The sequence below is a fragment of the Rana temporaria genome, chromosome 9 (genome assembly GCF_905171775.1).
Source record: "Rana temporaria chromosome 9, aRanTem1.1, whole genome shotgun sequence".
In the NCBI taxonomy this organism is placed as follows: Eukaryota; Metazoa; Chordata; class Amphibia; order Anura; family Ranidae; genus Rana; species Rana temporaria.
The window spans coordinates 154,523,130-154,544,108 of record NC_053497.1 but is presented as its reverse complement, the minus strand read 5'-3'; the positions used below and the strand labels follow the sequence as shown (position 1 = coordinate 154,544,108).

General features: G+C 45.8%; 1 protein-coding gene across 1 annotated transcript in view; it reads right to left on the bottom strand.

Annotated features, from left to right (window-relative positions):
* Positions 1-20,979, bottom strand: part of ADGRD2 (adhesion G protein-coupled receptor D2) — a 999,543-nt gene that overhangs the window by 85,193 nt on the left and 893,371 nt on the right. Inside the window, exon 25 of the mRNA XM_040324866.1 lies at positions 8,159-8,189. Within this exon, the coding sequence (XP_040180800.1) occupies positions 8,159-8,189 (31 nt within the window). The remainder of the gene's footprint in view (positions 1-8,158; positions 8,190-20,979) is intronic.

The window sequence follows — 20,979 nt, the reverse complement described above, 5'->3', positions numbered from 1 at the left end:
TTCCAACTCTTCTTTCATGGTACTCATCATTGACATTAACATTTTCTGGATGTCGTCTTTGGATGGGAGAGCCTGGATAAGCCTGCTTAACTGTCGCATGTCTGGTATCAGCTCTGGTTCAGATGCATTCCCTGTATCCCACATACTTTGTGTGCTCTGTGTGCTAGGCTGCTTAAGCTCATCTGATAGATGTTCACTCCCCTTAGTACTTAGTATAGCACCACTTAGTACACTCTTCTCTCTCTGGGTTAAAGATGAAGGGAGGGCAGGGGGTATGAAGGGTGCAGACATTCCAGCCAGTGTAGATAGTGTCCTTGTTTGCTCACTGGACCCCGCAATCACATCCCCCGCTACTTTGTCATCAATTCCCGGCCCCACTGACCTTGTCACAGCAGGAATTAGTGAAGTACCTCTATTCCAAGCCGATGAATCTATGTCCACCTCCGTCTGCTCCTCCGCTGGGGGTCTTTCAGTCTCCCCCGCACGGTCCTGGTCTCCTATGACGTTCAGAGCTTTGTCTACTGCAGCGGCCGGGATAAGGACAGGTCCTGAGGCGACAACACACCCCCCACCAGCGATCAGCTGTTGTCCTTCTACCGCCGCGGAGTCAGGTATAGATGTGCTCAAAGTTACTGCTGCAGCTTTAAGGGACCTCTCGGTCAGTGATTCCCTCCTCAGAGCGCTGCTTCCCCCGGCGTCCTCCTGTTGTTCAGCCCCCCTTCTCACCGTCATATAACGAGTGATGTACGAGTGGCTGGGGGCTTGGACACCTCCTGCACGTCCTCCTTGGCTCTTTCCTCGCCGCCGCGACATCAGCTGTCAGGGACCTCTGTTAAGTGCCGCTCTCTTCCCCTTCTCACGGCGGGCTCTCCGTGGGGGGAGAGGGGTCTCGGATCTCTGATCTGCCGCTCTCCTGCTTCAGCGCACCCTGAAGCAGGAGAGCGGCAGATCAGAGATCCGAGACCCCTCTCCCCCCATGGAGAGCCCGCTGATCTGCCGCTCTCCTGCTTCAGCGCACCCTGGACTTCAGGCTCTCCTCGCTAACGCGTGTTCACTCCTCCATGCTCACACCACCGTCCCGGAAACGGAAGTCCGGTCCTATGAAATTCCTTCCCTAAGCACATTTTCCACCAAACCACCATTTATGAATTGTAGCACTTATCACTTTAAAAAAAATGCTATTTTTACAGAATTTTTGGCTTCTTTATTGATTTAATGGTACATGAATTGTATATTGATGTTTTAGTTAACATATATTTTATAAAATTTGGTTTATTAGAGTATAATATTCTTATTGATCACACCATTGGTTTGTTGCACATGTTTATTGAATAAGACACATACTGAAGTTTGTATTAATACACCTACTACTAGGGATGAGCTTTATCTTTGAGTTGAACATGAGTTCGACCCGAACATTGGCTGTTCGCCAAATAGCGAACAATTTGGGGTGTTCGCGGCAAATTCGAAAGCCACAGAACACCCTTTAAGAGTCTATGGGAGAGATCAAAAGTGCTAATTTTAAAGACTTAGGCCTCGTACAGACGGCAAACATGTACGATGAAAACGGTCCGCCGGACCATTTTCAGCGTACATGCCCGCCCGGAGATTTCTGTATGATGGCTGTACACACCATCATACAGAAATCCGCGCGTACACGATACGCGGCGGCGAGGCCGCGCCGTCGCCGCGACGATCGCGGCCCTGGCAGTTCAATGCTTCCACGCATGCGTCAAAGTCATTCGACGCATGCGAGGGATGGCGGCCGATCGTACATGTCCGATCGGCCGCCATCCCTCGCATGCGTCGAATGACTTTGACGCATGCGTGGAAGCATTGAACTGCCAGGTCTTCTGTACAGAAGACCGAACATGTCCGACGGGCAGGATTCCAGCGGGCATGTTTCTAAGCAAGTTTAGAAACATTTGCCCGCTTGAAAACGGTCTGGCGGGCAAATGTATGCTGGAATCCTGTACGCTCGGCTCTACAGACGACCGAACATGTCTGCTGAAACTGGTCCACGGACCAGTTTCAGCAAACATGTTCGGTCGTGTGTACGGGGCCTTATATGCAAGTTATTGTCATAAAAAGTGGGGGGTGTCTATAGTATGCCTGTAAAGAAGCGTATGTTTCCCGTGTTTATAACAGTCCCTGCACAAAATTACATTTCTAAAGGAAAAAAGTCATTTAAAACTACTCGCGGCTATAATGAATTCTCGGGTTTCGGCAATACAGATACAAGTCATTGAAAAAAACGACATGGCAACCCCCCCCCCCCCCCCAGTCCATTACCAGGCCCTTTGGGTCTGGTATTAATATTAAGGGAAACCCTGAACCAAAAAAAATAAAAATGCGTGGGGGTCCCCCACGGCCCTTCAGGTCTGGTATGGATATTAACCACTTAAAGGGGTTGTAAAGGTAAATGTTTTTTTACCTTAATGCATCCTATGCATTAAGGTGAAAAAACATCCGACGGTACCGGCCCCCCCTGAACCCCTGTTTTACTTACCTCAGCCCTCGAAAGTCCTGCGCGCGTCCTCGTGATCCTTTTCGGTTCCCAGCCTGGCCGTTGATTGGCTAGGTTGGATGGATTTATAGCAGCACAGACATTGGCTGGCGCTGCTGTCAATCACATCCGATGACGCGGCACGCCGGGGGCGGGGCCGAGTGATACAGGCGGCGGTTATGCCCGCCGCTGTATTACGGGAGCGCACCCGCAAAAGCTTTCCACCATGCGAGCTCGCTCGCATGAAGGTGGAAAGCTTTTGCGAGAAGGAGCCGAGACAGCCGCCGAGGGACCCCAGAAGACAGTAATGGGGACACTCTGTGCAAAACGAGCTGCACAGTAGAGGTAAGTATAACATGTTTGTTATTTAAAAAAAAAAATCATTTTTGCCTTTAGTGTTCCTTTAAGCCATGGACCATTTTGCGGCACTGCGTCGCTTTAACTGACAATTGCGCGGTCGTGCGACGTGGCTCTCAAACAAAATTGACGTCCTTTTTTCCCACAAATAGAGCTTTCTTTTAGTGGTAATTGATCACCTCTGCGGTTTTTATTTTTTGCGCTATAAACAAAAATAGAGTGAGGCCTCGTACACACGACAGAGATTCTCGGCAGAATTCGCCGAGAAACTCGGTCAAAACCCGGATTCTGCCGAGAATCTCTGTCGTCTGTACAGTTTTGGCTCGATGGAGCCGCCGAGGAGCTCGACGAGAAAATAGAGAACATGTTCTCTATTTTCTCGTTGGCCGCGTTGTTCTATAGGAGAAGGCGGCCCGCCGAGCTCCTCGGCGGCTTCATCCCAAAACGAGACGAGGAACTCGACGTGCCAAGCACGTCGAGTTCCTCTGTCGTGTGTACGGGGCCTGACAATTTAGAAAATAATTCAATATTTCTTACTTAATAATCCCCCCCCCCCTAAAAAAAAACAAATTTTTTCCTCAGTTTAGGCTGATACTTATTCTTCGACATAGTTTGGTAAAAAATACAAAAAAAAAACGCTATAAGCGTTTAATGATTTGTAGACGCTATAACTTTTGCACAAACCAAATAGGGGATGGTTTTATGTCATTTTTTTATTTTTTTTATTTTTTCTACTAGTAATGGTGGCGATCAGTGCTTTTTATGTTTACACACAACATCTCCCCATTCTTCAGCTCTGTGACACGATCGCGGGACACCAGCGGCGAACAGGTCCGCGGGTACCTGTATGCCCTTTTGCCTGTATGTGCCACTTTGTCAACGTAAAAGTGCATGCGCTGGTCGGCAAGTGGTTAGGGGGAACACTGCGTCAAATAAAAAAAAATGGCGTGAGGTTCCCCCAAAAAAACCATACCAGACCCTTATCCGAGCACGCAACCTGGCAGGCTGCAGGAAAAGAGGGGAGGGTGAGAGAGCGCCCCCCCTCCTAAACCGTACCAGGCCACATGCCCTCAACATGGCCCTTGTCCCCATGTTAATAGGGACAAGGGCCTCATCCCCACAACCCTTGCCCTGTGGTTGTGGGGGTCTGTGGGTAATGGGCTTATCGGAATCTGGAAGCCCCCTTTAGCAAAGGGGACCTTCAGATCCGGGCCCCCCATGTGAATTGGTAACAAGGTACATTGTACCCCTAACATTTCACACAAAAAAGTAAAAAAAAAACAAAAAACACACAAAGTTGAGACAAGTCATTTAATAAAAAAATTCCATCGCCTAATTCTTCTACGAGTCCCACCCGCTGCTATGAATGATACCGCCTCCATAGGAGGCTCCTGTCCGAATGACGCACGACCCGTCTGACAGCTCTTTTCTAACCAAGGGCGGGGCCACCTGTAACTTGGACGGGTGACCCCGCCCCCTCTGAGGCAACAAGGGTTTCCCTGTGGTGTCACGGGTGACTCCAACCCCTCTGACGCATCTCTGGAAAACCCCTGTTGCATCAGGGGGCAGGGCCACTCATCCACATCATGGGTGGTCCCGCCCTCGGTTATAAAAGACCTGTCAGAAGGGTCACGCATCATTTGGCCGGGAGCCTCTTTATCATTCATAGTGGCGGGTTGGACTTGTAGAAGGATTACGGCGCTGGATTTTTTTTTTATTTTACTAAAGAACTTGTCCCAACTTTGTGTGTGTGTGTGTTTTTTCCCATTTGTTTCCTCACTTTTTTGGGTGAAATGGTAGGGGTACAATGTACCCCATTACCAATTCACAGAGGGGGGGCTGGGATCTGGAGGTCCCCTTTGTTAAAGAGGGCTTCCAGATTCCGATAAGCCCCCCACCCGCAGACCCCCACAACCACCGGGCAAGGGTTGTTGAGGGCATGTGGCCTGGTACGGCCTCTCTCTCGTCCCCCGGCCTGCCAGGTTGTGTGCTTGGATAAAGGTCTGTTATGGATTTTTTGGGGGGAACCCCACGCTATTTAAAAAAAAATTGGTGCAGGCATCCCTTTAACCACTTGCCGCCCGCCAATGACAAATTGACGTCGGCAAAGTGGTTGTAGAATCCTGACTGGACGTCATGTGACGTCCTCAGGATTCTTAGCCGCTGCGCGCCCCCGGGGACGCGCATTGCGGCGATCGTTGTTGTGGGGTGTCAGTCTGACACCCCGCAACACCGATCTCGGTAAAGAGTCTCTCACGGAGACTCTTTACCACGTGATCAGCCGTGTCCAACCACGGCTGATCACGATGTAAACAGGAAGAGCCGTTGATGGCTCTTCCTCACTCGCGTCTGACAGACGCGAGTAGAGGAGAGCCGATCGGCGGCTCTCCTGACAGGGGGGGTTCGCGCTGATTGTTTATCAGCGCAGCCCCCCCTCGGATCGCCACATGGACCACCAGGGATGCCCACTAGGGAAGGGCAAAACTAAAAAAAAGGGGCAAAAAAAGTAAAAAAAAAAGTCTGGGGAAAAAAAAAGATGCCAATCAGTGCCCACAAATGGGCACCGACTGGCAACAAGTAAATCAGTGCCACCCCACAGTGTCCATCAGTGCCGCCCCACAGTGTCCATCAGTGCCACCCCACAGTGTCCATCAGTGCCACCCACAGTGCCCATCTGTGCCACCCCACAGTGCCCATCTGTGCCACCCATAAGTGCCACCCCACAGTGCCCATCTGTGCCGCCCATGAGTGCCCATCTGTGCCGCCTATGAGTGCCCATCAGTGCCGCCCATGAGTGCCCATCAGTGCTGCCCATGAGTGCCCATCAGTGCCGCCTATGTGTGCTGCCTATGTGTGCCCAGTGCCGCCCATGAGTGCCCATCAGTGCCGCCCATGAGTGCCCATCAGTGCCGCCCATGAGTGCCCATCAGTGCTGCCCATGAGTGCCCATCAGTGCCGCCTATGTGTGCCGCCTATGTGTGCCCATCAGTGCCGCATACCAGCGCCGCCAATCAGTGCCACCTCATCTGTGCCCGTCAGTACTACCTCGTCGATGTCCATCAGTGCCATCTCATCTGTGCCCATCAGTGCCACCATATCAGTGCCCGTAATTGAAAGAGAAAACGTACTTATTTACAAAAAAATTACAGAAAAAAATAAAAACGTAATTTTTATCAAAATTTTCGGTCTTTTTTTAGTTGTTGGGCAGAGGTGATCAAATACCACCAAAAGAAAGCTCTATTTGTGGGTAAAAAAGGACGCCAATTTTGTTTGGGTACAGTGTAGCATGACCGCACAATTGCCATTCAAAGTGCGACAGTGCTGAAAGCTGAAAATTGGCTTGGGCGGGAAGGTGTATACGTGCCCTGTATGGAAGTGGTTAATGTCCATACCAGACTTGAAGGGCCTGATAATGGAATTTGGGGGGACCCCACGCATTTTTGTTGGGGGGGTTTGGGGGTTCCCCTTAATTATACCAGACCCAAAGGGCCTAGTAATGGACTGGGGGGGGGGGGGGACCTATGTCGTTTTTTTCAATGACGTATCTGTATTGCTGGGAGCCGACAATTATAGCCGCGAGTAGTTTTAAATGACTTTAGAAATGTAATTTTGTGCAGGGACTGTTATAAACAGAGTAAACATGCGCTGCTTTACTGGCATACTATAGGACACCCCCCAGGTATTAAATCTAAAGGAGTATTTAACTTCTATTGTTTCATTCATTGTTTTAAAACTTTTTTTTGCATTGATACATGTCCCCTGGGGCAGGACCCAGGTCCACAAACACTTTTTTTGACAATAACTTGCATATTGGCCTTTAAGATTAGCACTTTTGATTTTTCATGTTCGTGTCCCATAGACTTTAACGGTGTCCGAACAATTTTTTTGCCTGTTCGCATGTTCTGCTACGGACCCAACCGGGGGGGGGGGGGGTTGGGGTGTTTGGCTCAACCCTACCTACTACTAGTAGGCAGTGCCATGCCTACTACAATCTCTACTATACCCCAACATCTACAGTGCCTAGGTAGTTTTTCAAGTGGAGGCAGCAGCTAAACACAGTCACCATTTAATCCATAGCACAGGACTACCATTCTACATTTCCAGGAAGGCTGTTCCCAAAAGCACAACCAGATAACTGACCATGCTGAGATGAATATGCTCTCATTCTTAGTGTGGTCAGTTTGAAATAGGAAAGCAGGGGGACTGACAGGATCACCAAACATTTCACACAAACAAAGCAATACAAAGAGAATAGGATACATTTTTTATACAAGTACATGGTACAGCAGGCACATATCAGGAAAATTAAATGTTATGGTAACATACTCTTTAATTTTTTTTAGGTTGCTCATAATAACTAAAATATCTACGGGGCCAGATTCACGTAGCGCAGCGGATCTATAGATCCGCTCGTTCTACGTGAATTAAGATCCGCTCCCGCAAGTTTAGGAGGCAAGTGGCTAATTCACAAACCACTTACCTCCAAACTTGCGACGGCGGATCCTAAATCCCCCAGCGGAATTCAAATTCCGCGGCTAGGGGAGTGTCATATTTAAATCAGGCGCGCTCCCGCGCCGATTTAAATACGCATGCGTCGTCCGGGGAATTTCCCGGCGTGCATTGCTCCCACTGACGTCAATAGGACGTCAGTGGTTTCGATGCGTACGCAAACTACGTAGTTCCGTATTCGAGAACGACTTACGGAAACTACGTAAAAAAATACAAATCGACGCGGGAACGACGGCCATACTTAACAATACTTACCCCTGCTTTTAGCATGGGTAAGTATACGACGGGTACCGCGCTACGGAAACGACGTAAGAACACTGCGTCGGGTCCGCGTACGGTCGTGAATTTCGCGTATCTCGCTGATTTACATATTATTCAGTGTAAATCAGCGGGAACGCCCCCGGCGCCATTTTTAATTCAAAAAAAAGATCCGACAGTGTAACACAGTGTAACACTGTCGGATCTCAGCCCTATCTATGCGTAACTGGTTCTATGAATCAGGCGCATAGATAGGACCTGAAAAAAGCTGAGATACGATGGTGTATCTGAGATACACCGTCGTATCTGCTTCGTGAATCTGGCCCACGGTTTTTAAAACTGCACTAGAAAAGTGGGGATAGGGAGAGGGAGAGACTCATTTATGGCTTTTAAGTCATGCTAACGTGGTGCTTATATAGTAATATTTGATTAATGTCAACACCCCTATCGTGATACTGTAGCTTGATTAATGGTTCCTTTTATCCCATTTCTGTAAATTAGTTTTAATAAATGCACACAGTAACTTACCTGACGTTTTGAAAGATGTGAGTTCTACTGCCTAGGAGATGAACATAAAGAAAAATACATTTAAATATTTAGTACAATATGCCTTCCAGTTCACACACACACACACACACACACACACACGTCTGAGTATATACACTGTGCACTGCATAAGAGGATCAGAATTCACTGATGCCATAATTTCGCAAACCAAACCAAAAGCCTCCATGCTATCTGTTGCAACACAAGACCCCCCAACCCCCCCCCCCCCCCTCCAGACACACAAACCTTTTCCCAGCTCATAACAAATTATTATTTTACATGATTTACATAGTGCCAACCCTTTGAGCATCTCTTTGTAAAAGGAAAACAGTACAGTTACAATACAATTCAATAGAAGAGGAATCACAGGGCCCTGCTCATTAGAGCCTTCAATCCAAAAGGGAGAGTCAAGTAATACAAAAAGGTAAAAACAATGATGAGCTGATGGAGAAAGTAAAAGTTTGGTTGATGGGTTGAGGCAGGATAAGCTTCTCTTAAAGAGATGGGTTTTCAGGGATTGCCAGAAGGTGGACAGAGTAGGAGATAGTTGGGTAGATTGGGGTAAGGAGTTTCAGAGGATGTGACAGGCTCTGAAGAATTCCTGGAGGCATGCATGGGAAGTGATAAGGTAGCAGAACGTCTTGGGAGGACTGAAGAAAACTGTTTGGTTGATGTTTTGAGACAAGGTTAGTAATGTAGCTGGGGCCAAATTGTGGATGGCTTTGTAAGTTGTTAGTATTTTGAATTTTATTTGTTGGAAGATCAGTACAGAGGGGTAGCAGACATTTAACAGTTGGTAGTGTGGAAAGGTCCGAAGGCAGCATTCATGATGGCCCGAAGGGGCTATGTAAAGGTAATCCAATGTGGAGGGTGTTGCAGTAATCGAGAGGAGAGATAACCAGTGAATGAATAAGAGGTTTTGTGGTGATGCTGGTTAAGAAGGGGCATATTTTGGAGATGTTGCAAGATTTGGACAGTAATTGGATGTGGGGACAGAAAGAGAGTTCAAAGTCCAGGATCAAACCTAGCACCCTTCAAGCACATTTCCCTACACAACAGATGCTGAAAAAAGCCAGCTATTGCATGTTATATTTTAATCTCTCACTATGCATCAACATGTTCTCATATGTATGGAAATATAGAATGCTCTATGTCCTTATATTATATTTGCATTTGTGTAGCATTCATCAAAGCATATAAGAAAATCCATCTGGACCAGGCCAAAAAAATAAAAAGTCTTCAGTCTGTTTAATTAAAAAAAAATACAAGAGAATGCAGCGCCAGAGATATTGTTGGAAAGGTTGAAGGATTTAATAAGAATGCATGTGCCGGCTAATCAGTGAAAAACCGAAAATTATACTACAGAAAGAGCAAGACTTTGCACACGCAACTTGTTCATTGCAGCCGAAGATTATTGGCATGCATGATTACGAAGCGCTTATTACCTAGTGTCGGGTTGACACTTGTGACATGTGAGTGTTCCTAAATGTTTTTAATAAGTCATTTTAAACAGTTTTTATGGATGTTTTCCTTTTTCTTCCCCAAACAAACCCCATGCACGATTGAGTTGTATTCGAGAGAAGAGTCGGGAGCAGCAGCATTAAAGGAGTTGTAAAGGTTTCTTTTTTAATCTCTAAACAGGTTCCTTTAAGCTAGTGCATTTTTTTTCACTTACCTTTTCCTTCAATTTCCCTTCTAAATGTTTTTTTTCTTTGTCTGAATTTCTCACTTCCTGTTCCTCCTCAGTAAGCTTGTCACCATCATACGAGCCATTGTGGCTGCATGTTCCCTCCCTTGGGACTACATCCCTGCAGGGAGACGCTGTAAACAGCCTTTGCATCTGGATGGTTTTGCAAAGAGTGCTTCTGTTGGCTTATAACTTGACCAGTCATTGTTTCTGGTGCGTGATCTTGGAGCATGTGGTGAAGGAGCACATCTGTGCACTTGAATAGAATATTCATCGATCACGTTTGTATAAATATTTTTTAAATTTATATATGGATTCAGACAAGAAGGGTGGGGGTAAAAGGGCAAGGGACAGTGGCTAGTGCTGACCCCATAGCATTTCCTCCCGCTAGAATTGATGGACTATCTCGGTACTTGGTAAGGAGCAACATACATGTTTTGATAAAAAGGAATTATTACATATAAAATTGTTTGACATATAATACATGGTTAAAATTGAAACTCAGGATGCCCCCAAGCAATATCTGTTATTACAAACATAGACTGGTCTGTGTCTCAACTAGTTTTGCAGAAAAACGCTTCCTCAAGAGAACCAATCTCTAAAGTAAACAATACAATTACAGTTAATATTAAGCAAACATGATAGTTCAAACGTAGCCATATTACAACATAAAATATAATAAGGGGGTAGTAGTGCAAAAAATTGCTTACCCAATGTTTGGGTGGTCGTGTGCGGCATCAGGCTGCTCGGGTAAAGTTACCCTCTTCGGCGAACAAGGGGGATAGTGCGGAATTCTCTAAATGGAGGCATAATATGGGTAAGGGGTCAATTGGTTAACAGTACGAGGAAAGAGTGGGACACCCGTGAGGGGAGGAAGGGGGAGGGGGGAAGGGAAGCGAGGAAAGGGAGGGGGAGAAAGAGGGGGAAAGGAAAGGGGGGGAGGAAAAATAAGGAACAAGGTATGGGGAAAGGGGGGGGAGGCGGTAAAAAGGGGGGGGGGGGAGCAGGAGAGGGATGCCTCCCACACAGCGGCAGACTCGTGTTTCCCCTGGCAGGGGTGACCTATCCCACATCATCCCCTCCTTGCCTTCCCCGAGCCAGGCTCCCCACCCCTTGGCTCGGGTGGAAGCGTGATCCATTTTAACCATGTATTTTATGTCAAACAATTTTATATGTAATAAAAATTCCTTTTTTTATAAAAACATGTTGCTCCTTACCAAGTACCGAGATAGTCCATCAATTCTAGGGGGAGGGAATGCTATAGGGTCAGCACTAGCCACTGTCCCTTGCCCCTTTACCCCCCACCCTTCTTGTCTGTATATCAATCTGGATGATGGTACGCTTAATAGTTACTTTGTTCATATGAGGCTATACTCAACACATTCGTATTAATGGATTCGCTTTTCAGAACTTTATGGACATACAGTAGATGTTTACCTCTGCACTAAGCACTTTTTATAGCACAGATTTGCTCTTTGTAATATTTGTACAATTATTGATCTTTTTATTGCCAATTAATTTAATTATGGTTTATACTAAGGTGTTTCAACCTTGAGACACTTTCATGTTGATTTAGTGATGTATGCACTGCACAGTTTACACATCAATTTTTGCAATAAGGTATACTAGTGGGTCACTAGATTTTAAATACAGTAGCTGTTGACTTTAACTGCTTAAGGACTAGTGTTGCTCACGAATATTCGCATTGCGAATATTCGACTCGAATATAGCATATTCGAGAAATCGCGCTATATTTCGAATTTCGCGGTGAATATTCGCAATTCCGAATATTCGCATTTTTTCAATTTGATTTTTAAAACAGATCACATCCTATCGACGTCTAAAAGCATTGCTGGTATGATTAGAGACCCTGGGCCGAGTAGCTAAGCTGAGGCGATCCTTTTATGTTGCCAAATTGAAAAAAAAAAATTGCGATTTTTCGCTATTGCGAATGCGAAAATGATTGCGAATTTTCGATAACTGTGGTAGGAGAACTCTGATTGTCTCTGATGCAAAAGGGGGGGGCTTTGTGTATGTTTCTGTTATGAATATTTGTATGTTTGATATTATTTTTTTTTGTAAGAAGGAAAAAATTGCGCATACCTTAAAAAAAGGGGAGAATACAGCAGCAACTCAAAAATGTTATACAACATAATTTAATACAAGACAGAAAATGGAGTCGCTCTACAAGAATAAAAAATATGTCTAGTGACAAGACATGTGGGCAAATTATAAAATAAGCAAGCGCAAATAACTTGTGAAATACACAGTGAAACAAATATATAAAGAAATATAGTCCCAATAATAGAAAAATAATCTTTCATAAAAATGTCTTTGATATGTGAAGTGAAAAAAAGTCCAAAGCATGCAGCATGAACGTGTTCAATCTTCAAGGTGTTTGATTGACAAATGGCTGTGACAGATGGATAGAGTAAAGAATCACCACCAATGCAAAACACTTTTTATTTTCTATTGTAAAATATCAAGAATATTCTGAGCCAATCAGAGTGCTCCTTCTGCATTTGCCGAATATTCGCAATTATTTTGTATTGTAAAATATCAAGAATATTCTGAGCCAATCAGAGTGCTCCTTCCGCATTTGCCGAATATTCGCAATTATTTTGTATTGTAAAATATCAAGAATATTCTGAGCCAATCAGAGTGCTCCTTCCGCATTTGCCGAATATTCGCAATTATTTTGTATTGTAAAATATCACGAATATTCTGAGCCAATCAGAGTGCTCCTACAGCATTTGTCGAAATTGCGCAGTAAATATCGCATTCGCATGTTGCGATATTTCGATAAAATATCACAAATATTCTGAGCCAATCAGAGCGCTCCTCCAGCATTTCTCGAAATTGCGCAATAAATATCGCATTCGCATGTTGCGATATTTCGATAAAATATCACGAATATTCTGAGCCAATCAGAGTGCTCCTACCGCAGTTATCAAAAAATCGCAATTATTTTCGCATTCGCAATAGCGAAAAATCGCAATCATTTAATTTCGATAAAATATCACGAATATTCGAATTTAGCGAATATATCTCGAATATTCGAATATATATTCGAGATATATCGCGAAATCGAATATGGCATATTCTGCTCAACACTATTAAGGACCACCTAACTGCGATATACGTCGGCAGAGCTGCGCGGCTGGGCAAAAGAATGTACAGGTACATCCCCTTTAAGAGCCCAGCCGTGGGTCACGCGCACAACCCGGTCGTGAGCTCCGTGACTGCGCCGGACCCGATCGCCGCCGGTGTCCCACGATCGGGTCACAGAGCTGAAGAACGGGAGAGGTAAGTGTGAATAGGGAACAACGATCAATGACGTCACATGCCAAGCCACGCCCACGCAGTAAGAATCACTTACTAGGGCACAATTAACCCCTTCAGCGTCCCCTACAGGTTAACCCTCTTCACTGCCAATGACAATGGTCCCAAAATGATGTCAAAGGTGTCCGATGTGTCCACCATAATGTCACAGTCACAATAAAAAAATATAAAAAAAAATAAAAAATCGCTGCCATTACTAGTAAAAAAAAAAATATCATTAAAAATGCCATAAAACTATACCCTATTTTGTAGACGATATTACTTTTGCGCAAACCGATCAAAAAGTAAAAAATATTGAATTTTTTTCAAAATTGTCGCTCTATTTTTGTTTATAGCGCAAAAAATAAAAACTGCAGAGGTGATCAAATACCACCAAAAGAAAGCTCTATTTGTGGGGAAAAAAGATGTCAATTTTGAATGGGAGCTACGTCGCACGTTTGTCACAATTGTCAGTTAAAGCGACGCAGTGCCGAATCGCAAAAAGGGGCCTGGTCCTTTAGCAACAAAATGGTCCGGGGCTTAAGTGGTTAAAAGAACTTCCAAGACTAGATACCTACTCTCTAAAAAAAACATTTAAGGAGGGAAAGAGTAGATAAAGTGGAACTTCCCTTGTAAGGAGTAATTTTGTTTTAAGGCCAGTCTGCTTTTCCCTTGTTTCTATTTTCCAGATAAACTCTTTTCAGTTATTTAGAAACCACACAGAGATTATACAGTACTTTTAGATAAATAACCTAATAACTGTTTACAGTTCAGTGAATGTACAGTTCTTGATCAATTGCAAAATAAAAATGTGCAACTTAAAAGAACAAGTCACCACATTCATTAAAGAGGAGCTCCAGTCCCCCCATAAAAGTTAAGTCAGCAGCTACACATACTGTAGCTGCTGAGCTGATATATAAGCACATTTATGCCGCGTACACACGATCAATCCATCCGATGAAGCTGACTGATTGTCCGTCACGCCTACACACCATCGGTTAAAAAAACGATCGTGTCAGAACGCGGTGACGTAAAACACAACGACATGCTGAAAAAAACGTTCAAGTTCAATGCTTCCAAGCATGCGTCGACTTGATTCTGAGCATGCATGGATTTTTAACCGATGGTTGTGCCTACCAACGATCGTTTCCCCCCCCCCCATCGGTTAGAAATTTAAAACAAAATGGCTGGTTAAATAACCGATGGCACACGATCGGTTTGGACCGATGAAAACGGACCATTCTCATCGGTTTAACCGATTGTGTGTACGCGGCATAACTGTACCTGTCCAGGGATCCAACAATGTCCTCACCCAAGCCATTTCTTCAATCAGCTTTGGGTGCAGGAGCCAGCATCTTAGGTAAGGGAAAGCAACAGTAAAGCCTTCCAGCTGCACAGCCGGCTTCCTGCTGCGCATGCGCAAGTTACACTGCACTTTGTGAATGGTCCCGAAGTCTTCTGGGACCTGTGATGTGTCCCAGAAGGCAAGGGGGGGTGGGGAGGGGGAAGGAAAAATGATCCAAATGTTGCCATGGCAATCTGACCAGAAGTGGGAGTGGGTACCTGTCAAAACCAAGTAACCGCTCCCCCACCCCCCCAAAGGTTGCCAAATATGGAAGCGAGGAGGGAGGCAAACAACTGGAACTTCCCCTTTTGAGTGAAGTTCTGCTTTAATGCACAGCAAAACAACTGTCCAGTGTGCTGTCCCAGCCGCTTTACCCTATTGGATCGCCAGCCTCTCATTGGTTCTCCTCAGATGGACTCCCCACCGAACAGCTATCTTGCTTGGGATCTTCAAGTTTGGGAACCCAGTCAACCACTGGGCTCCCTGCCACAGCTCAAGTGTCCTGGAACCAGGAACAGCTGTGGTGCAGTCACCCTAAAGGTGGGTGCCGCACATGAAGAAGAAGACCCAGAACCAATGGCGTCTGTCCCATAAATACCCTCCCCCAACATGCACAGCGAGGTCCAGTCCTCCTGATTGGCTGCTGGGAGAAAGTACCCAAATCTTGACTCCACTGCTGCCACCTACTGCCCTGGGGTGGGAAGAAAACCCCAGCAAAAACAGAATGAGCCCACAGCACAGCCAAGTTGAGACAGAGACCTAAGTTTGAACACATTAACTGGATCAGAGTTCAATTAACACTCTGATCTCCCTCTAAATTTAGATAGCACCGGTACTTTGAAGTAACCAGGCGCTACACATACATCAATTTATTAAAGTAGCAGAAAATATAAAACATTTAAAATAAATAACAAAAAATGTCACTGATATAAATAAATGTGCCAAAAGCGAAATTGATCTACTTTATATAAGGCTAAAATATGTGGCAACAGGTACATAAGTATATGAGAGTACCAAGTGTCCAATAGAGTGCTTATTTAGTGCATCATCTAACATTAGCTCTCATGTAATGATTCCACTCAGTGCTTCACCACAACACCACCAGGTGAAATGCACGCTCACCTTGCTACCAGGGATGGACTGGCCATTGGGACTACAGGGAGTTTCCCGGTGGGCCAGCTTCAGGGACAGCGGACTGCCTCCCCCTCCGCTCCTCTGTCTCTCCCTTCCCGCAGCGCTCACCTCCTCTCTCTTCCCGCAGCGCTCACCTGGAGAGGAACAGAGAAGCAAGGGGAGGACCAGAGGAGCAGGGGGGACAATAGAGGAGCATGGGGGAGGGGACAGACAGCTGACTCAACAGCTATGGCCTGGGAGTTTCTCACTTCTGCCTAATCTTGTCCCATAAGGGGGGGCACTGAACTGATTCTTTGCCCCAGGTGAAATAATGTCTAGCTTCCCCACTGGTACTGCCTATAAGAGTACCAGTACCAGCCGTTCTACTCTAATAAAGTAGAATGGCTAGTGGCTAGTGAAGGGGGAGAGGGGGCTTGGGTGGCCGGGGGGGGGGGGGTGCGGGAGTTGTCCGGCTGCCATGGGAGAGACCTGTCAAAGTGGGCCAGTCTGGATGAAGTCCAGGGCCAAATTTTTGTACCAGTCCAGCCCTGCTTGCTACTGGACCCATATGCTATACAGGTCAACACCACATGTATGAGGGCATCCTCAACAAGATTTAATATCCCAGGAAGTGATCCTCGCATATCCACCTCAGTAATTACAGGGTCCTTAGGATGGGCATCCCCATACAGCTCACCATAAAAGAGGAAACAATCACCAATAGTGTAATACGTTTTAAAAGATAGGCAGTACAGCTTCCAGTAAAGGACTCAAATTTACTGTGTGACAAATAAGCATAAAAACGCCTACATGGCATCAGTCAGACAGCTTCTAACGGCTATATCCACAGAGACACTCAAGCTGTTTGGCTCCGCCTCAAAGCGTTACACCACCCACCCATGTGGCTTTGTCAAGCCACATCTTTTACCCTTATATAGATCACTTTCAGCACATTTATTTATTATACATTTTTTTTAGTTATTTGTTATTTATTTTAGATGTTTTTTATTATCTGCTACTTTCATGAATTGATGTAAAATTGACACATTGATTTTTTACGTGGGTACAATTATACTGCAGCAGCACAATCACATTTTTTTCTATTTGTTTTTAATGATTGTGGATTGTGGATACACAGTGGTTTCAGCAGCTGATATTTAGGGTTTTCTTTTTTGCACTTATTGGCAGCGCGCAACATTTTTATTATTTCACACACCCCTTAATCACCTCTCTCAAGAGAATAATTTCAGTTAACATGTAGCATTTGAATTGCTTAGTGTCACTATGCAGCAAAAATTACCCTGTATGTCAAACTCTTTCCATTCAAGTCTATGGTAATGCCCTGTAGCGTTTACGACACATTTTCAACACTTTTCACAAGCATTAATTAAATATCAGTGAGGGCAAAGGTGAAAATGTCTATAAGGAGGAAAAAAAAAAACACTTGGTGTCCGAATTGCATTTTTTAGCGCATGTTAAATGCATCAAAAACATTGTGGGCTCGTTGGTCCGCATTGCTGTCAGCGTATTTTTAGCAACTGTGAACTCTAGCGGTCTTAAAAATGCGATATAAAATGTAATTGTTTGCACTATTTCGCAACACTGTAAACTGAAATGGCCTGATAATGAATGGGTAATACAAATGGTTAAATATTTGTGATTAGAAAAAAATCATTAGAAAAGAATAGTTAAAAAGGGAGAAGGGGAAAGGGGTAATTAGGGCTGATTAGTGGAAACTAAGGGCTACTAGGGTATAGGGGATTAAACAGGAACAATGTGTATTTTTAAAAAAGTCTTTAAAGTTTATTTATAATCAAAATGTTAAAATAATTTTTTTCACACTCATTTGCAATCGTTTCTAGTCTACGCCTATTCATCTGAATGATCTTAAATTCTAAGGGCCAAATCCACAAAGATCCGGCGTAACTTATTTTTTTTCCATTTAAGTTACACTGCCTTAAAATTTCTACCTAAGTGCCCGATCCACAAAGCACTTACCTAGAAATTTTGGGCTGTGTAACTTAAATTCCGCCGGCGCAAGGCGTTCCTATTTTAATGGAGGGGATTCCCATTTAAATTAGGCGCGCTCCCGCGCCGGCCGTACTGCGCATGCTCGTGACGTCATTTTCCCGACGTGCATAGCGCGAAATTATGTTACGCCGAGCTTTGTGGATTGCGACGGGTCAATAAAGTTGCGTCGGGAAAAAAAAAAGATACGGCGGGAAAAAAAATTAAAAATTTAAAAAAAATCGCGTTGCTGGACAGAAAGGTCTGCTTTTACATGGTGTACTAACTTTACACCTTGTAAAAGCAGCCCTAATTTTGCGTATGCAAACTAAAACTTACAGAGAAAAAACGAAGCTGAAAAGCTTTGTGGATCTCCGTAAGTGCTAATTTGCATACCCGAGGCGGCATTTCGACACGAAATGCCCCCAGGGGCGGATGCGGTACTGCATCCTAAGATCCGGCAGTGTAAGTCCCTTACACATGCCGGATCTTCTGCCTAACTATGGAAAACTGATTCTGTGGATCAGTTCCATAGTTAGGAACAGGGATACGACGGCGTAACAGCAGTTACGCCGTCGTATCCCTTTTGTGGATTTGGACCTAAGTTCACCTTTGAAACATGTTACATGTTCCACACATATTTAGGGTAAAACATGCAACATGTTTAAGCTCCTGCTCCCTCTCACCCCCGATACATCCTTCTCTGCACAGTAGACTGGGCATCTTCTCCCTGCACCTGCTGTCACTTTTCAAAACCAGCACAACTGTGTGGGGCATCGCCCACACAACCGCATCATTTATTCACAGATTCTTGTGAATGCAAAAACTACAAGTATCATTTGCCACATTAGCAAACAAAGTTGTAGTTACAATGAGCTGCAAGGACTGATGAGCACTCTTGTAGTCATAGTTACATTGTTAATCTGGCTGAAAAACACCAGTCTATCCAGTTCAACCAACAGAAGTTAAAAAAAGAAAAAAAACACACACACACACACACACATATAATCCAGAGAAAGGTGGAAAAACCCCCCAATAAAGTGTAGCGCCTGGCTACTTCAAAGTACCGGTGCTATTTAAATTTAGAGGGAGATCAGAGTGTAGTTAAACTCTGATCTGGATAAAATGTTCAAATTGGGTCTCTGTCTCAGCTTGCCTGTACTGTGGGCTCATTCTGTTGTGCTGGGGTGTTCTTCCCACCCCAGTGCAGTAGGTGGCAGCAGTGGAGTCAAGGTTTGGGTGCTCTTACTCAGCAGCCAATGTGCCTCGCTGTGCATGCTGGGGGAGGGTATTTATGGGACAGATGCCATTAGTTCTGGGTCTTCGTCTTCCTCAAGTGCGGCATCCACCTTTAGGGTGTCTGCACCACGGCATCCCGGTGTTATGGCCTACCAGGCCGGGGGGTACATGCAACGCGGAGTTCCTGGTTTCAGGACCAGGCTGGTCCGGAACATTTAAGTCGTGGCAGGGAGCCCAGTGGTCGACTGGGTTCCCAATTCTGAAGATCCCAAGCAGTATAGCTGTTCGGTGGGGAGTCTATCTGAGGAGAGTCAATGAGAGGCTGGCGATCCAATAGGGTCTTGACAATCCACTGGGGTTTGAGGTATCCGGACACTGAGAGGCTGGTCACCTGTCAGTCTGTACCTGAAGGCAACGTGAAGGAAGACCAGGCGTAATTCTACCAAGGAGGTTATCTCCGCAACCACAATCAGGAGGGCCTGTGGCAGAGGTTTCTTACTGAATCCATTCCAGGAGAGTCTGTGGCAGAGACTTCTCCCAAAAGATTCCAGTTCATTCCAGGAGGGTCTGTGGCAGAGACTTTTCCTCAAAGGTTCGAGCGATACTCTGGATGCCAGGTCAGTGAGAGAGGCCTGTCCGGGTACGCTATTCCCACTCAAGCAGGAGCGGCGCAAGAAGTGTTACACGTGGGGGGCGTGGTCTGCCAGCGCTGGTGATGGCTGCTTAGGCTCTGTGCTCGTCGGCCAGGGAGAGCAACGGAGCGAATTGAGCCCACCTAACCCAGCCACCCGCACCCATCCGGGGTCCTACCACATCGGGGAAGCACCGACCATGTCCAGGAAAAGGATGACGGAACGCCACCCTCAGAAACTGACGGCTTTCTTCCTGAAGCCGAGCCAGGTCAGTCAGCCACAAAATGGCGCCGGCGGGATCGCGGCGCTCGAGACCTACTCGGACCTCCCAGCTGAAAGCCCCGACTCACAGACTCACCTAAACTCTGCATCACCTCCCGCACTAAAGACTGGGGATAATCCTGTCACAGGCAGCCCGGCGAAAGCGCGGATGCGCATAGGCCCAGGTCCGCGGCGCTCCCCCCCGCAAATTGAGCCCCCGGCTTATGGACACCTTCCATCCAACCAGGCCTTGAAATCCTCCATGGCCTCGTTTCCTACTACAGGCCAACCAGTGATGGACACCACACTAAAAGACATGCTGCTATCCCTCCAGACCTCCCTTATGACAGACCTGTCCTCTATTTTCACTAAAATCACTGCTGACATGCATGTCATGGACGATAGAGTGTCACATCTTGAGAGCAGCATGGAGGATTGTACAGCCACAGTAAATGATCTTGTGGACTCCTATGATGACTTGCAAAAAGAGCAGACATGGGTGAGGGCCAAGCTGGCCGATTTGGAAGATCGGTCAAGGAGAAATAATTTAAAGCTGAGGGGGGTCCCAGAAACTGTTCTACCGGCTGATCTCTCTAACTATGCAAGGGAGCTTATGCATATGATCCTCCCGGATGCTTCCCCCAGAGATCTTATAATAGACCGAATCCACAGGATAGCGAAACCCTCACACCTAGCAGCCACAGTCCCCAGGGACACTTTGATGAGGGTCCACTTTTTCCACGTAAAGGAGAGGCTCCTATCGGCCGCAAGAAACGGTCCGCCATTGCAAGCCCCTTTTGAGGGAGTACTGCTATTCCCTGACCTTTCTAAGTACACTCTTCAGCTCAGAAGACAACTGAACCCGATCACCAAAGGTCTAGCTAACCACAAGATCCCATATAAATGGCGATACCCGGCTACTCTGCTCGTGTCCAGGAATGGCGCCAGTCATGCGATCCAAGACCTACAAAAGGGCCTACGCCTACTCCACTCCTGGGGCATCCTCTTGGAACCACCGTTAACACAAACAACCCCGAAGGAACAACGACATCCTCGCCCAACACGTCGCGAGCCTGAAACTCATGAAGAGGAACCGGAACAAATGTCTTGAATCCCCATGGGCCTCTATATCTACATTTCAGAGTCTCTCCCTGGCTCTCAGCTTTCTCCTGTTTTTTTTTTGTGTTTGTTACAGCTG